This window comes from Rhamphochromis sp. 'chilingali' (assembly GCF_963969265.1).
Source record: "Rhamphochromis sp. 'chilingali' genome assembly, chromosome: 21".
NCBI lineage: Eukaryota > Metazoa > Chordata > Actinopteri > Cichliformes > Cichlidae > Rhamphochromis > Rhamphochromis sp. 'chilingali'.
Genome location: NC_137949.1, coordinates 6,960,609 through 6,973,828, shown reverse-complemented (window position 1 = coordinate 6,973,828; position 13,220 = coordinate 6,960,609). Strand labels below are relative to the sequence as shown.

At 42.5% G+C, this 13,220-nt stretch overlaps 1 protein-coding gene across 1 annotated transcript in view; it reads left to right on the top strand.

Annotated features, from left to right (window-relative positions):
- The window catches only part of brf1a (BRF1 general transcription factor IIIB subunit a), a 135,227-nt gene that overhangs the window by 14,268 nt on the left and 107,739 nt on the right, over positions 1-13,220 (top strand). The window contains exons 4-6 of the mRNA XM_080870635.1: positions 1,334-1,507; positions 6,509-6,540; positions 11,672-11,744. Coding sequence (XP_080726761.1) covers positions 1,334-1,507; positions 6,509-6,540; positions 11,672-11,744 — 279 coding nt within the window. The remainder of the gene's footprint in view (positions 1-1,333; positions 1,508-6,508; positions 6,541-11,671; positions 11,745-13,220) is intronic.

Below are 13,220 nucleotides of genomic sequence, written 5' to 3'. Positions count from 1 at the left end.
ATCTGATTCATTCTGGTGAAGATAAACTACCAGTTGTTGTCAATTACAATCACAATTATGATCAAAAGTTAACACAAAGTTAACACTGAGCCTCATTAAGATAAGAAACCGTAGAACCTTGAACACCGCTTAAAATATTTAAGTGAATGTATGTACAGTATATATTTAAAGGCATCAAAGATGTATGCCGTGCAATTATTCCATCCTGGTAAAATAAAAGTCCAGAGAAATCACGAAAAGCCCAAATGACCATGGAATTCAGGCCCATGTTGAGTTGCTAGAGAAAGTTGATGACAGTTGCTGAGCTTAAGCAACTGTGGGCAAAATAACTCCTGGTGATGCACAGTGGGTAAATTCTGAATTAAACTTTTCTAGTTGTTGAGGCAAGTGACTGAAGGGTTTATGGGCTCAGTGTATCACTGATTGACATATTCCAGCATGGTATATTCATTAGAGAGGTACTGAGGCAATAGGAGCTTGGTATGAGCATCAGCCACAGAATGATGCATGACAGATGAATAGCTTTCTGTGTGTACGCCACTTTAGAATGACCAAAATGTAAAAAAATGAACATAATGTTCTGTTAAATATGATTAAATGAGTGAGTGAGCCTTTAAAATCATCAGGAATGGAGCCGATGGACTTTTTGCCCATAGTCTCCTATAAAAGAATGGAAGGTTTGGGCACCATTGTTGTCTTTACTTTTTAGATCTGGGAGTTATATCCGGCTTTAAACTTTAAACTGGGTCTGATTGGTATACTTTATTGTTTTTGGTTGAATGGATGCTGGAGTGTGTTACTGTTTTTGGATGATGCCCTTAATTGTAACAGCTTTCTGAATTTTTTTTCCAGAAGACGCCGAAGCGATTTTTGCTGTCATAATAAACCTAAAATGAGGCGAGTATGGAGGGCATGTTTTTCTTTGGATGTGATGGTTTGCTTCTTAAACACATCCACAGAAAAGAAACTAACTCTCCACGTGTCCATCTCTCACTTACATTTCAACTAAATCTTCTTGGATAGTCATAGATGATATATGTCAGATTTCTTTGGAAAAAATCACTTGGACTTCCATGAAATTCTCCCTGTAAATTTATTGAATCACATGTCGTCATCATCAGGTCAAAGCTTCCAATATGCAAGAATTATTTTCCATGACAGCTTCTGGGCGCACTCATGCAGGCAGGAGACAAACCTTGCAGTCACACGCTGAGCTCTCCCCTGAAACTTGTTTTTCTTCTTTTCTGTATCGATCCTAAAAGTCTGCAGGTTGCAGAACTCTTGTACTTTTCTTTGTTTCTGTGAGCTGATGTCTGTCTGTTTGTGTCCCCAGCGAAACAGCACATCAACATCGTGGGGAACCAGCTACAGATGAACCAGCACCATATGGACACAGCTTTGAACTTCTACAAGATGGCACTCATCAAACACCTGACCCGTGGCCGCAAAGCCTCCCACGTCATCGCCGCCTGCATCTACATGGTCTGCCGAACCGAGGGAACGCCGCGTATCCTTTCTGCTCAGAATAATAAGATAAAATGTCCAGCATAGGTTCCTTTTACATATCCTGCTCGACTGCATTATTTCACTTGTCTAAATGTTTTTATGGAGCATTTGCAAAGAAAATACATCTGGATATAAGAGCAAAATAATGATTAAGTATCAGCAAATTGAAGGTCTTTGCCCGTGTTTATATGAAAGTCACCCTCTGAATGGCCTACCATGGCGATGCTGTGCTTCATCCTGTTTTATGGATGAAGCTTGCCTTCACAGCTCTGTCCCTTCTTAGAAGAAACACACAAAACATATTGTTCTGCATGCCTCTTACTGCTTGTGTTACGTGTCCGCGGTGCCATATATCTGGCATCTTTTAAGCGATTGTCTCATGGCAAACAGATATGTGTCCCTCTTTCGCAACAGAAAATAGTTCTCGGTCTCACCACTCAATACACCATCTGCCTTAAACATCAGCTTTGTAGTTTTGTTTGCTAGCTGACTTTCTAGACTGTAAGTGTGTCTGTCTGATGTGTAGGGTCAAGGAATGCAAATTAGCATGACTCCGAGAGCCAAAATTGAGAGATTAATGGGAACTACATCAGGCTGAGTTGAACTAGAATGATAAATTTGAAGTGTGTCAAGCTGGCAAGTTAGCCATCTGCCTGTGTGTGTTGGTTTAAATGAATGTAATGAAGAATGCTCTCTGAGGGGAAGCCTGATCAAAGAAGTTTCCTCCATAACCGAGCTGCTTTTCCTGCATGCACCAGGGAACCCTTTCCTTTCTATTGCGCTCCTCCTGCAGCGGTTGAGCAGATGTTCAGTATTAGCTGAGACAAAGTTGCAAGTTAAATTTGCAAACCCGCCTTTTATACCGATGGAGGGTGGCACAATAAAGCCAGCAGGTTGCTTTTGATGTGAGCCTGCGGAGGCCGGGCCGCCTGTCACCGCCTTTCTAAATGTTTCATACAGCGCTAACGGCAGCTTATTGAAGTCGAGAGTGATGTGTCATCATCGGGATAATGGGACTTTTTGGTTCATCCTTTTTTCATAAGCACAGAAGCTCTTTATTTATTTATTTTCTGCTCTCAGTGTGGGTTCACTCCTGACTCACTTCACCTCCGAGGGTGATTGCGTTATGTAACTGCTGCACAGAACGGCCGCGATAGGTTTGCCTAATGAAAAGAGGCGAGCAGGGTGTAATGCATTCCTGCTGCATTGTTTGCTGGGCTTTTGTGTTTGTGTGTGTGCGCGCGTGTTGGCGCAGGCCTGTCTGTTTGTGCATGTTTTGAAGAGTGTCACTGGGGTAAAAATAGCTCCGCTCGCTTCCTTTTCCACAGCTGGGTGATTCTGTAATGTTGTCGCAGGGGAGGATGAGGACAAAGACGGAAGGAGAAGGAGAGTGGGGTAAAAAAGGGAAACATCCGTCAAACCTGGGGTTTAATTTACGAGGAGCGGCCACACTGTTGGGATCATTCATCCATTTTCAGACGCTCACCGATCGTTCATGTGTTGTGAATTTTCTATTTGTCTTTCTGATCTTCCTTCAATACATTCTTTCTATTTTCAGTTTTCCTGCTGTCTCATAATTCTGTAGTTTCCCATAAACTTCTTGTTTATGTTATGCTTCTTCTTCACTGTGGTGAATCATCTGCCTCCATCTCATCCTATGCTTAGCATCCTGTTGTGCTCTCAGTATATCCATGACCCTTCTCTGTCTTCTACTTTTCCTCCTGCCTGTAAGATCCATCTTTGACATCTTTTGTCCAGTTATATCCACTGTCCCTCCTCTGCATGTGTCCAATCCATCTTGACCTTGGATCTTTAGCCTTGTCTCTTGGTTCTGTATGATGTCACTGAGAAGGGACGTGCCTAACAGAGCGATCTGCGAGTAGAAGAAAGCTACTTTAAGGGAGGATGGCCTTACATACGGTTGGCATTAAAATGGCTTGCTTCTGATGGTGGATGAACTGGAGTCTTGCACTAAGGACCAGGTTTTTACTGAAATAAAACAAAAACAAGGTTTTAAATGATAAAATTATACAGAATTTATTTAAGCCTTTTACCATCATTAACTTCTTTCACTGCAGCTGAATACAGTCTCTTCTTACATGTTGATGGACCTCTGAGTGTGTCCTTCTGAGAGTGGCCACACTCAGAAAGTAGGGCAATTACTCTGCAGCCACAGCCGCCTCCTGGCTGCATCACACCGCCTCTCTGATCTCGCTCCAGAAATTTTGGGTCTTTTTACCTCTTTTAAGGCGGTCTGTCCTCAAAACTGCTCGGACTGTTATTTTTGGAAATGGTACCTGGTGTGATCATTTTTTTGCCAGATAATTACAGTTAGAGACACACAAACGGGCGGTCATTTCCATAAAGCGTCTGGTGTGAAACAACAACAACAGCCTTTACCTGTTTTATTTTGCACAGCAGTCTACTCAGTTCTTTTGGTTTTGCAGGGCATCTCATGTCCAAACCACGCGCATTAATCTGTTGCTCCTCCACTCTCTTGGTGTTTCAGGCTTTCAGCAGGTTTTTGTAGCTGAGATTTGCTCCCATTCAGCCACAGGGGCAATAATGGGGTCCAACAGTGATGTTGGCTGATGAGGTCTGACTCACAGCTTGTGCTCCAGTTCATCCCAAAGGTGCTGATTGATTGAGGTCAGGGCAAAGTGGGAAAATCTTTTCTTTATGGACCTGTCTTTAAGCTTTGGTGTCGTTGTTGAGTTTAAAAATAACACTGAATTGATCGGCCAGGGTTTATGTCCCCCACCCCAACCCAAGGTATCTCAACTTCTCAATTTCATAGTTAAACATCAGGTCTGAGGGCTGCAAATTTAGAGGCAAAATGCATTAAGAAGAATTATTGACCAGCATTAACAGGAATGGCTGCTGCAATCAAATGCTGTTTAATATAAGTACGGACTTGTGACTGATGTGAAATATTATAAGAGCCACTAAGATGTGTAACGGGGGAGGAGGGGGGAGATCAGAGGATTAAATATCTCCTGCTGTTGTATAAGATCTAAGTAGCCCCCTCACCCCACGGTCCAGATGTGTTGAAGGACCTGCTGCTCTTTATTTTCCTGATTAATGGAATCATCTGCACTTTCCAGACGGGATGTGCCGGGATTATCTTTTTGCATTTCATCTGCACTGCTGCTAATTCCATTGTGCGGTCTTTTTCAGAGGAGCCCCGCTAATCCACATAGGCAGCCTGGAGACAGGTGCACCTGTCGCCATAGAGACCAGTGTGTTCAAGCTGGTCGGGCACTGGGAGGACAAGCTATCCAGACCCTGGTCAGGCATGTTGTGTCTTTTTGTCAGGCCTATTGGGCGATCGTGGCTCAAGAGTTGGCAGTTCGTCTTGTAATCAGAAGGTTGGCAGGTCGAGCCCCGGCTTGGACAGTCTCGGTCGTTGACACTTCACCTACCGCCTACTGGTGATGGCCAGAGGGGCCGATGGCGCGATATGGCAGCCTCGCCTCTGTCAGTCTGCCCCAGGGCAGCTGTGGCTACAACTGTAGCTGCCTCCACCAGTGTGTGAATGAATGAATAGTGAAATTGTAAAAGTGCTTTAAGGGTCTCGAAAAGCGCTATATAAATGCAATCCCTTATTATTGTTGTTGAAGAGTCGCCTGGTTAAAAGTGACAGGTGTCATTTGATTTGTGTTCACTGAATTTTAATTTGGTCGTTAAGGTTATGCTGGTGCCCTCTGAGCATGTGCAAAGTCATACAATCAGGAAATCTACCTGCGCTTAGTTTCGTGGGTGGGTAGGGGGGGGATCTATAAAACTGTCTTTATATTCATAGTACTGTGCAAAACTCTTGAACCACCCATCATTTCTTTACATTTCAGGAGGATGGGGACTAGGTGTAGTTAAAAAGCTCAAAAATACACATTTATAAGACAAAAATAGAGTTTCTGTAATTCAGACAAGCTTGAAAATCATGAAAATGGTTCTTCGGGCTTCCTAGAGGGTGCTGGCTACCTTTTTATTTGTTCTGTTAAAATGATTCCACACTGCCACAGTGATGTTGGGCTCTGGGCTCTGGTGAGTTTTGCTGTGTTATTTTGTTCTATCCAGGTTGGCTTTCAGTGCATTAGCACTGGTTTGGGATCATTGTCATCCTGAAAAACAAAGTTGTCATTCAGATGCTATTAGATGGTATCTGATGGATCTCTTCTGCATTAATAATTACAGAAGTTTTGTCATGAGCTCCAGCACCAGACTGAAATATAGACCCAAACCATGACAGAGCTTCTACCGTGTTTTACAGATGGCTGTAGCCTGCTGATGGCTGTCCTGTCTCTTTCCTTCATGTATATTGAAGTTAATTTGAAGCAAAACATCTCATTTTTGTTCATCACAAATTGGACATTTTTGCCACAGATTTTCATTCCAGTTCTTGTGTAATTTTGATTGCTTCATTTCTTTCTTTACGAATTACTTTGACAGCCATCCTTTTACTGAGACCCTTTCTGATGAGGCTTCAGCAAACGGTAGATGAATCAACTGAAAGGCCAAATGCATCTGTCAGGATATGACATGATTTCAAATACTGTTTATCTGCCCTAAAGAGATTTTTAGGACTGCAGAAAATACTAACATGTTGGTGTTTACCAAAGAAACAGTAACAAAGTGTCATTTAACCTCAGCTCTTTGCTAAATATGCTGTTATATGTAGATAAAACTCTGGCTCATCCACTGAGTACATAACTTTTTGTTTGTTTGTTTGTTTGTTTGTTTGTTTGTTTTATGCTTGAATGACTCAGAGGTCAATCTTTTAAGTTGCTTAACAAACATTTTGAAATGTAATGTACAAGGACTTGAGTGAAAATGAGTGGGAAAAACAGCCGACGTCAAAAGTAAAGACCTTCAGAGAACCTGGAGAACTGTTGTTCAAGATCACCTAAAAACGATGACAGCCTGGCTCTTCTTCTGTTTGACTGTTTGGAAAAATACAAATCATGACCTGAACATTTAGTGTCCTTGACCTGGTTTTTCTCAGACATGCTCTTGGACCTCAGTGATATTCTGCAGGTAAGTTTTACTACGTCTATATTGGATGATTGATTGATTTGTTTTGGTTTTTTTTCATATTATCAGTGAATTCTTTGGTCTTTAGAACAAAATAGGGTAAAAATGTCCACATCAGTTCGATTTAAACTCTGAGTTGATTAGACTGTTTATATTAGACCATATTTCTTGTATTCTTTCATGAAATCTGCTGTAAATCCCTATTAAAAACTGTTAGAATGAAATAACTTGGATAAAAATGTCTTTCTCACTTTGATGCGTCTTAAGGCCCAACCCTGTTCAAGCAAACCAATTAAACACACTACCTTCTACCACTCCTCCCATAGTGCAGGTCTCCCTAGCTGCTCCTGCACTCACGCTTTCCCTCGTGTGAGTAAATCTTTCTCGTCTGCATGTGTATAAATTTAGTAAGCCCTCCATTTGTCTGCGTATTTAATTCACAGTGAGTCAGGGGTGTGGTGTTGGTGAGGATGGGACATTTCTCACAGTCACAGCTGGTCGGGGGCTTTTATTTTTATACACCCAGCTGTCCTGGAGGAGCCGTCCACCCCTCCCCCACCACCAGCACCACCCTGGCATTTGGGGGTTGGGAATGGATTTGTATTGGATTTTAGGTGGGTGGGGTTGTGGGGTTATTAATGCTGAGAAATGTGGCTGTAGCTGCTGCTGCTGGGGCGGTGGGGTGTGTTCTACTCTACCAATCACTTTTTATGGATCCACACCCAGACCACTTGGTCTTCCTAGCATTGTTTGGGTGAATGGTCAGCTTTGTCTGTCTTAGGCTGTTTTCTCAAAGCTGCTTAAACGGAGAGACTCCATTGCTGAGGGTCGGATCGATACCAGCTGCCTTTGCATCCAGCTGACGTTATGGCAGTTTAGCATGTTGGTCATTAATTGAGTGGTTCAGATGTTTCTTTCATGTGAGAGCTATATCTTTGCACACATGCAGAGTTTTGTGCAACAGGTGCTTTGGGTGGTGACCTCCGCACTATTTGGATGCTTCGTCAGTCTTTGGGGGAGTGTCACCACACCAGATGTTTGCCAGTTGGTGGTAACATGAAATTGAATCATTCCTGATCCCAGTGAGTGTTGTTCTTCATGAACAAATGCATTTGAGTTGCTAGTCTGGCTTTTGGCCCTCAGGGCTACAGGGACGCAGACAAAGATGATCCTTTGAGTGCTTTTTAGGATGCTGTGGGTTGTCATATATTTATTGTCTTATAGACCAATCAGGCAGAACATTCTGTACACTTGCGTAATATTATGTTGGCCCACATTTTGCTGCCAAAACAGTCCTGAACCATCAAGACATGGACTCCACTGGACCCCTGAAGGTGCGAGCCTCACATGTCCAGGGTCACCACTGTTCCTTCCTTGGATCGCTTATTGATAGATACTGACCTCTGCAGACTGGGAACCCCCAGCTGCAGTTTTTGAGATGCTCTGACCCAGCCGCCTGGCCATCACAATTTGGTCCTCGTCAAACTCGCTTAAATCCTTACGCTTCCCTATTTTTCCTGCTTCTGAGGACTAACTCCCCCCCTAATATATCCCACTGACTAACAGGTGGCATAATGAAGAGATAATCCGTGTTATTCACTTTACCTGTGAGTGCTCAAAATGTTATGTTTGATTGGTTTCAGCTGCTAAACTTTGTGCTAAGATTTCAGTCTGGGATCCTGGTTAACAATCGGTTTGGGATCATTAAGCAAACTTGCCATTTGCCCAGTTCCATTGTTTGTGGTATAAAGACATGCAGACCTGCTGACAGCAGCTGTTTGCCTTTGTAGCTTTCAACTTTATCAAAGAGCTGTTTATCCTCAGGCTTGTCAGAGGAGCTGCCTTCAGTCATACGAACCACATCAGGAGCTCTTTAATTGAAAGCTGTTCCCCTCTAAAGCCCCAATCACTGTGTCCACCTGTTGAACTGTGACGTATCAGGTAACCACGCAGTAGTTTTGATTGTGGGGTGCTGGGGGTTGAACTTTGACCGTGGAAAGTTTGATTTAACGCTTCGATGGAGAGGAGATTGTTTACTCCTCAGGTTCTCAGGTTCAGCCACTGCTGAACTTTAAAGTCTCAGGCGTGACTCGAATGTAACGTTCAGACCACATGAGTGAATGTCACTTGTCTGTGATGACTGTTTACATCACGATGTTCTGCGTAATAGACGATTGACAGTTCTAACACTTATTTTTAGGATATATCTGCATCTTGTGCATCATACAGAACAAAGTTTCCAAAATTGCGTGAAATGTTTGCAATCTCTTCGTTCTTTTTCATTCTTCAACAGATTATAGAAACAGTGTGACTCTCGGTTCCTGTCTTACAGTGCAGCGTGTACACATTGTAAAAATAATTGTGTGCTTTTCAGCCACCTCGAGACTTCTGATTAATTAAAAGTTTTAATAAAGTGGCAAATCCAGCAAGCAAGTATAATTAGGCAAAAACAAACTACTTTATGAGTCCAGCTGAAATTGAGAGTGCCTCCGGTAATAAATCTCTCTGCACAGGAACACGGTGCACAGCTCCAATCAGGGGACGGGGGTCTGAAAACTGTGATAGATGTGTACAGCGGGCAGTTTGGGTCACGAGTTTCCATTTTTGCTTCTAAAAATGACCTGTTCGGCACGGTGTTATTACATGCACAAAAACAGGACCCAGATATAAAATATAAACTTGTGAGCTTTTGTCAATCACAACAAGAAATAGCAATGATGTATTGAGCTTGCAAACAGCTGGTTATTTGTAGTTTTTCTGTATCCAGTAGAAAAACAATATTTGATGAAGATACATCCTTATATTGACACTCTGTTAGCTCCGGTTTTAATGTTTTCCAGCTCCGGAGAAAAACGCCTGTTCTTAAGGTGCTAAAGCTTCACCAGCTCTTCTCTAACTCTGATTGGTGTTTGGTGCTGGGCAGATCAAGCACACTGTGTTTTTGTGCTGTTTATGTCATCATTGAAATGAGGTTGGCTCCTTACTGTTTCATATTCTTGTGCAGATTACTCTGAGGAGTCGGTGTGACTCTGTATATCGTAGTATTAATGATGGCGAAGATGGCGTTTTATCAGTCACACAGTGGTGACTGCACTTGTTCCACTTCCTCCTGCTCCTCTATTTCTGCTTTCATGTAGAAATTCCTCGCTAGAATCAACTTCCCAGAATAGCAAAGCAGCATCTGCCCCTGCTCGACACCAGGGGAGGCCTTGAGCAAGAGTCCGTCTGTCTGTTCCTAAAACCTCCTCGTTTTACTCCCCCCTCCCCGTGTTCTCGGGAGAGTTGGTCTGAAGGAATGACAGAGAAGTGACCCGAGTTCACGACCTGATCCTGCAGCTTTCACTGCCGCCTCCTTCAAATTTCAGCCAGAGCAGAATTTAATTCCAGGCTGCAGTGCTGTTAATTCGTTAAGAGATGATAGATGTGCAGCCTCGTGGCTTTGTTATGCAACAGTATCCATCATCAGATCCTTTCAGATAAAGTAGGGGGTGGGTGGGGGCACCCCCAACCCCCTTTTTTTTAACTGCTGAGCCTTCTGGAGATGTTGTGGGGTCAAACACAATGAAACATCTGTGATGGGAGGTTCCTGTGAGATAACCCTGATGACACACAGCACCATTCACCTCCTGTTACCTCTCTTCCTTTGACAAACCTGGTTTCTAGTTTGCTGCTCAGCCTAGTTTTAACCGCACAAGGGATTTCTTATCAGATCCTCTTCCAGAAAGTTTGAATAGGAAAATGCATCAGCCCCAGTTTATCAAGCATCAAGCACTGATTTTTGCAGTCCAGTGACCGGCAAGTTTACTTATTCAATAACGTAGAACGCAATTGACACAAAACTAGTTGTATGGTTTTAACAAGTAAGATATACTTCATATTTTATGACTTTCACTTGTTAGGGTTAATGTGTAAAGATCCCAGGAGGAGACACAAATCCCTGGAGTTTTCCTCCCCTCACCCACAACTGGTTGCAGCAGACACTCCAGCCTGAGCCTGGTTCTGCAGGATGTTTCTTCCTATTGAAAGGGAGTTTTTCCTTCCCACTGTCACCAACTGCTTGCTCACAGAGGTTGTTTGTTGGTGTTTTTGCTGTGTTATCGGGTTTCTACCTTACAATACACAGCATTGTGAGGCAACTGTTGTCTCGTGAGAATTGTTTGGGGACGGGAAATGACTGGTCGGACTTTGTGTTGTGTTGTCCTCCACTGCTGCAATCATGTTAAAGTACTTATACGCACACTCTAAGTTCTGCATCGTATGCTTGTGCTCATCTACGCAGGTCTGCTTTCACACAGTGCTGCAGAGAAACATGCAAAAACAACTTTTCAAAGTGACACAAGTGATGCAGCCTTAAAAAATAAAAGTTGGCCAGAATAAAATTACAAAATTCACTAGATTAGGGTTTATACAAATTATTTATGGATTCGTGTCAGTTTTGATGCAAAAAAAGGTAAAATTTTTATCTTCACATGATTTATTTTGGCTGCCAATCAGTTCAGATGCCAAAGATGGTCAATTTACTGTCATTTAAAACAAAGATGAACAGCAAATCGTCACATTTGAGAAGCTAAAACAAGTCTGCTACCAGCAGTTGCCTTCACTTTAACATGAACCAGTCAGATTATTCAGTTGTTGTGCTTTATTTGTAAATCTAGAAGTCTCTAAGGGGCTTTCTTAATCATCAGTGACGAAGATATTTAAGTTGCTTTTAAAATTCGATGAGTTCATCACAACAAGCTAAAGCGCCACTATTTTCTGGGCTGTTCAGAGTGAGGAAAAGTCAGGACTGTCCGGACCGAGCAGAGAAACCAAAACATGCGGGCACAGCGAGTGCAGCTGCAGGTGTTTTCATTAGAGATGAGTCTACAGTTCCAAATCACAGACATATTGAAGCGTGATGTTCTGCAACCTTCAGGTCAACTATGTAACCAGAACACTTGTCCCGCCGGTGATGCAACGGCCTTATTTCATATCCTGATAGTGTGCTTAATCGCACTCTACTATAATTCTTTAAGTGGCTTTGAATGGATTTAATGGCTCCTGGACTCAATAGATACACTTTTCCTGGCAGTGCGAGGTACTTTACGTCTGCTGAATAACATCGTTTACTCATCCTGGGTTGTCTCATCCACAGGTGAACGTCTACGTGTTGGGAAGAACGTTTCTCGTTCTGGCCAGAGAACTTTGCATCAACGCTCCTGCTATAGGTATTTGAGCTCCACTTTACTCTGTTTACTGTGAGTCGTGTTATAAAAATGCTGAATCAGGTGTGTCATACCTTTCACATATTGTAAAAACCAGAAATGTTCACTATAGATTTAATAACAGGGAAAAGAAGCTGGAGGATGTCTGCTGGTAAATTATTAAAGAAGTTTAAATCCCCTCAAATGAAAAGCTGTATACACTCATTTATCCCTTCATGCAGTATACCTGTTGAACTTCTCTGTAGCGCATGGCAATCATAGCCAATCATATAACAGCAACTCGCTGCATTTATGTTAGGCAGCTCAGATTCACAGAATGGTCCAAACGTAGGAAAATGTCTAGATAGCAGCAGATCTCTGGGCAAAAATGCCTCGTTGATGTCAAAAAGGACAGCTAGACTTCTTCACGCTGATAGAAGGGCAACAGAAACTCAAATAACCACTCATTACAGCCAGGGAAGAGCATCTCTGGAGTACAACATGTCAAACCTTGTAGCATATGGACTTCACAGCAGCAGACCACACCAGGTGTCACATCTGTGGGTTAAGAACTGGAAACTGAGGCTGTAATTCACACAGGCTCAACAAAATTAGACCATAGAAGGTCAGGAAAACGGCCCAGTCTGCTCAGGTTTGATTTGTGCTGCGACATTTGGATGGTAGAGTCGGAATTTGGTATAAAGAACATGAAAGCGGGGACTGATTTGTATCAGCGGATCAGGCTGGCAGTGGTGTAATGTAATGAGAGGTTATCCTCATGGGTGTGGAGCTGACAGCAACTGCATGACAACAACTGCTCAATATGGACCAAGCTCTGTGAGGAATGTTTGCACCAACTTTGTTGAATCTTTGCAGACATGCATGGAGAGGGTCCAGCCCAGAACTAGAAGATAAAGTGGCGAGTGTATATTACACCTTTCTGTAAAAATATTATTTGTCAAGTGGCCATAAGAGTGAGTTATTTCTTCACACTGTTGAAAGCTCCTCCAGAGATTGAAACTTCCAGAACTGGGGAAAAACTGTGACGAGGTGGAGGGCGGTCACACCAAAATGTTTTATTCTAATTTTTCTGTTTTCCACACTTTATCTAATTATCTAATAAATAAAAATGGTCCTTGTTATTGTTTCTGAGAGCAGCCTGTACTTTTTGTGAAGTACGGCATATTATTAGCCTGTTAAACTCAAGAGTTTGACTTTTCTACATTTACAAAAACTCAAATGTGACCACCTTTGATTTTTGTAAGGCTGGTCTGGTCTGCAGCTACCTGGAAGATTATGAGCTCTGATGTCCTTAAATTGAACACGACGAGCCGTCCTGCCAAAGCAGAAGTGCATTAATATTAACTATAATGTACGAAATATTTTGGGAAACTGTCAAAGAAAATCACTGGTTTAGGCTTTGCTTTCCTCGTTCATAGCGTTGCATTTCCATTATAGTGTTTTGCCAGCGTTAATGTAACTGTGCTGTCTGTTAAATGC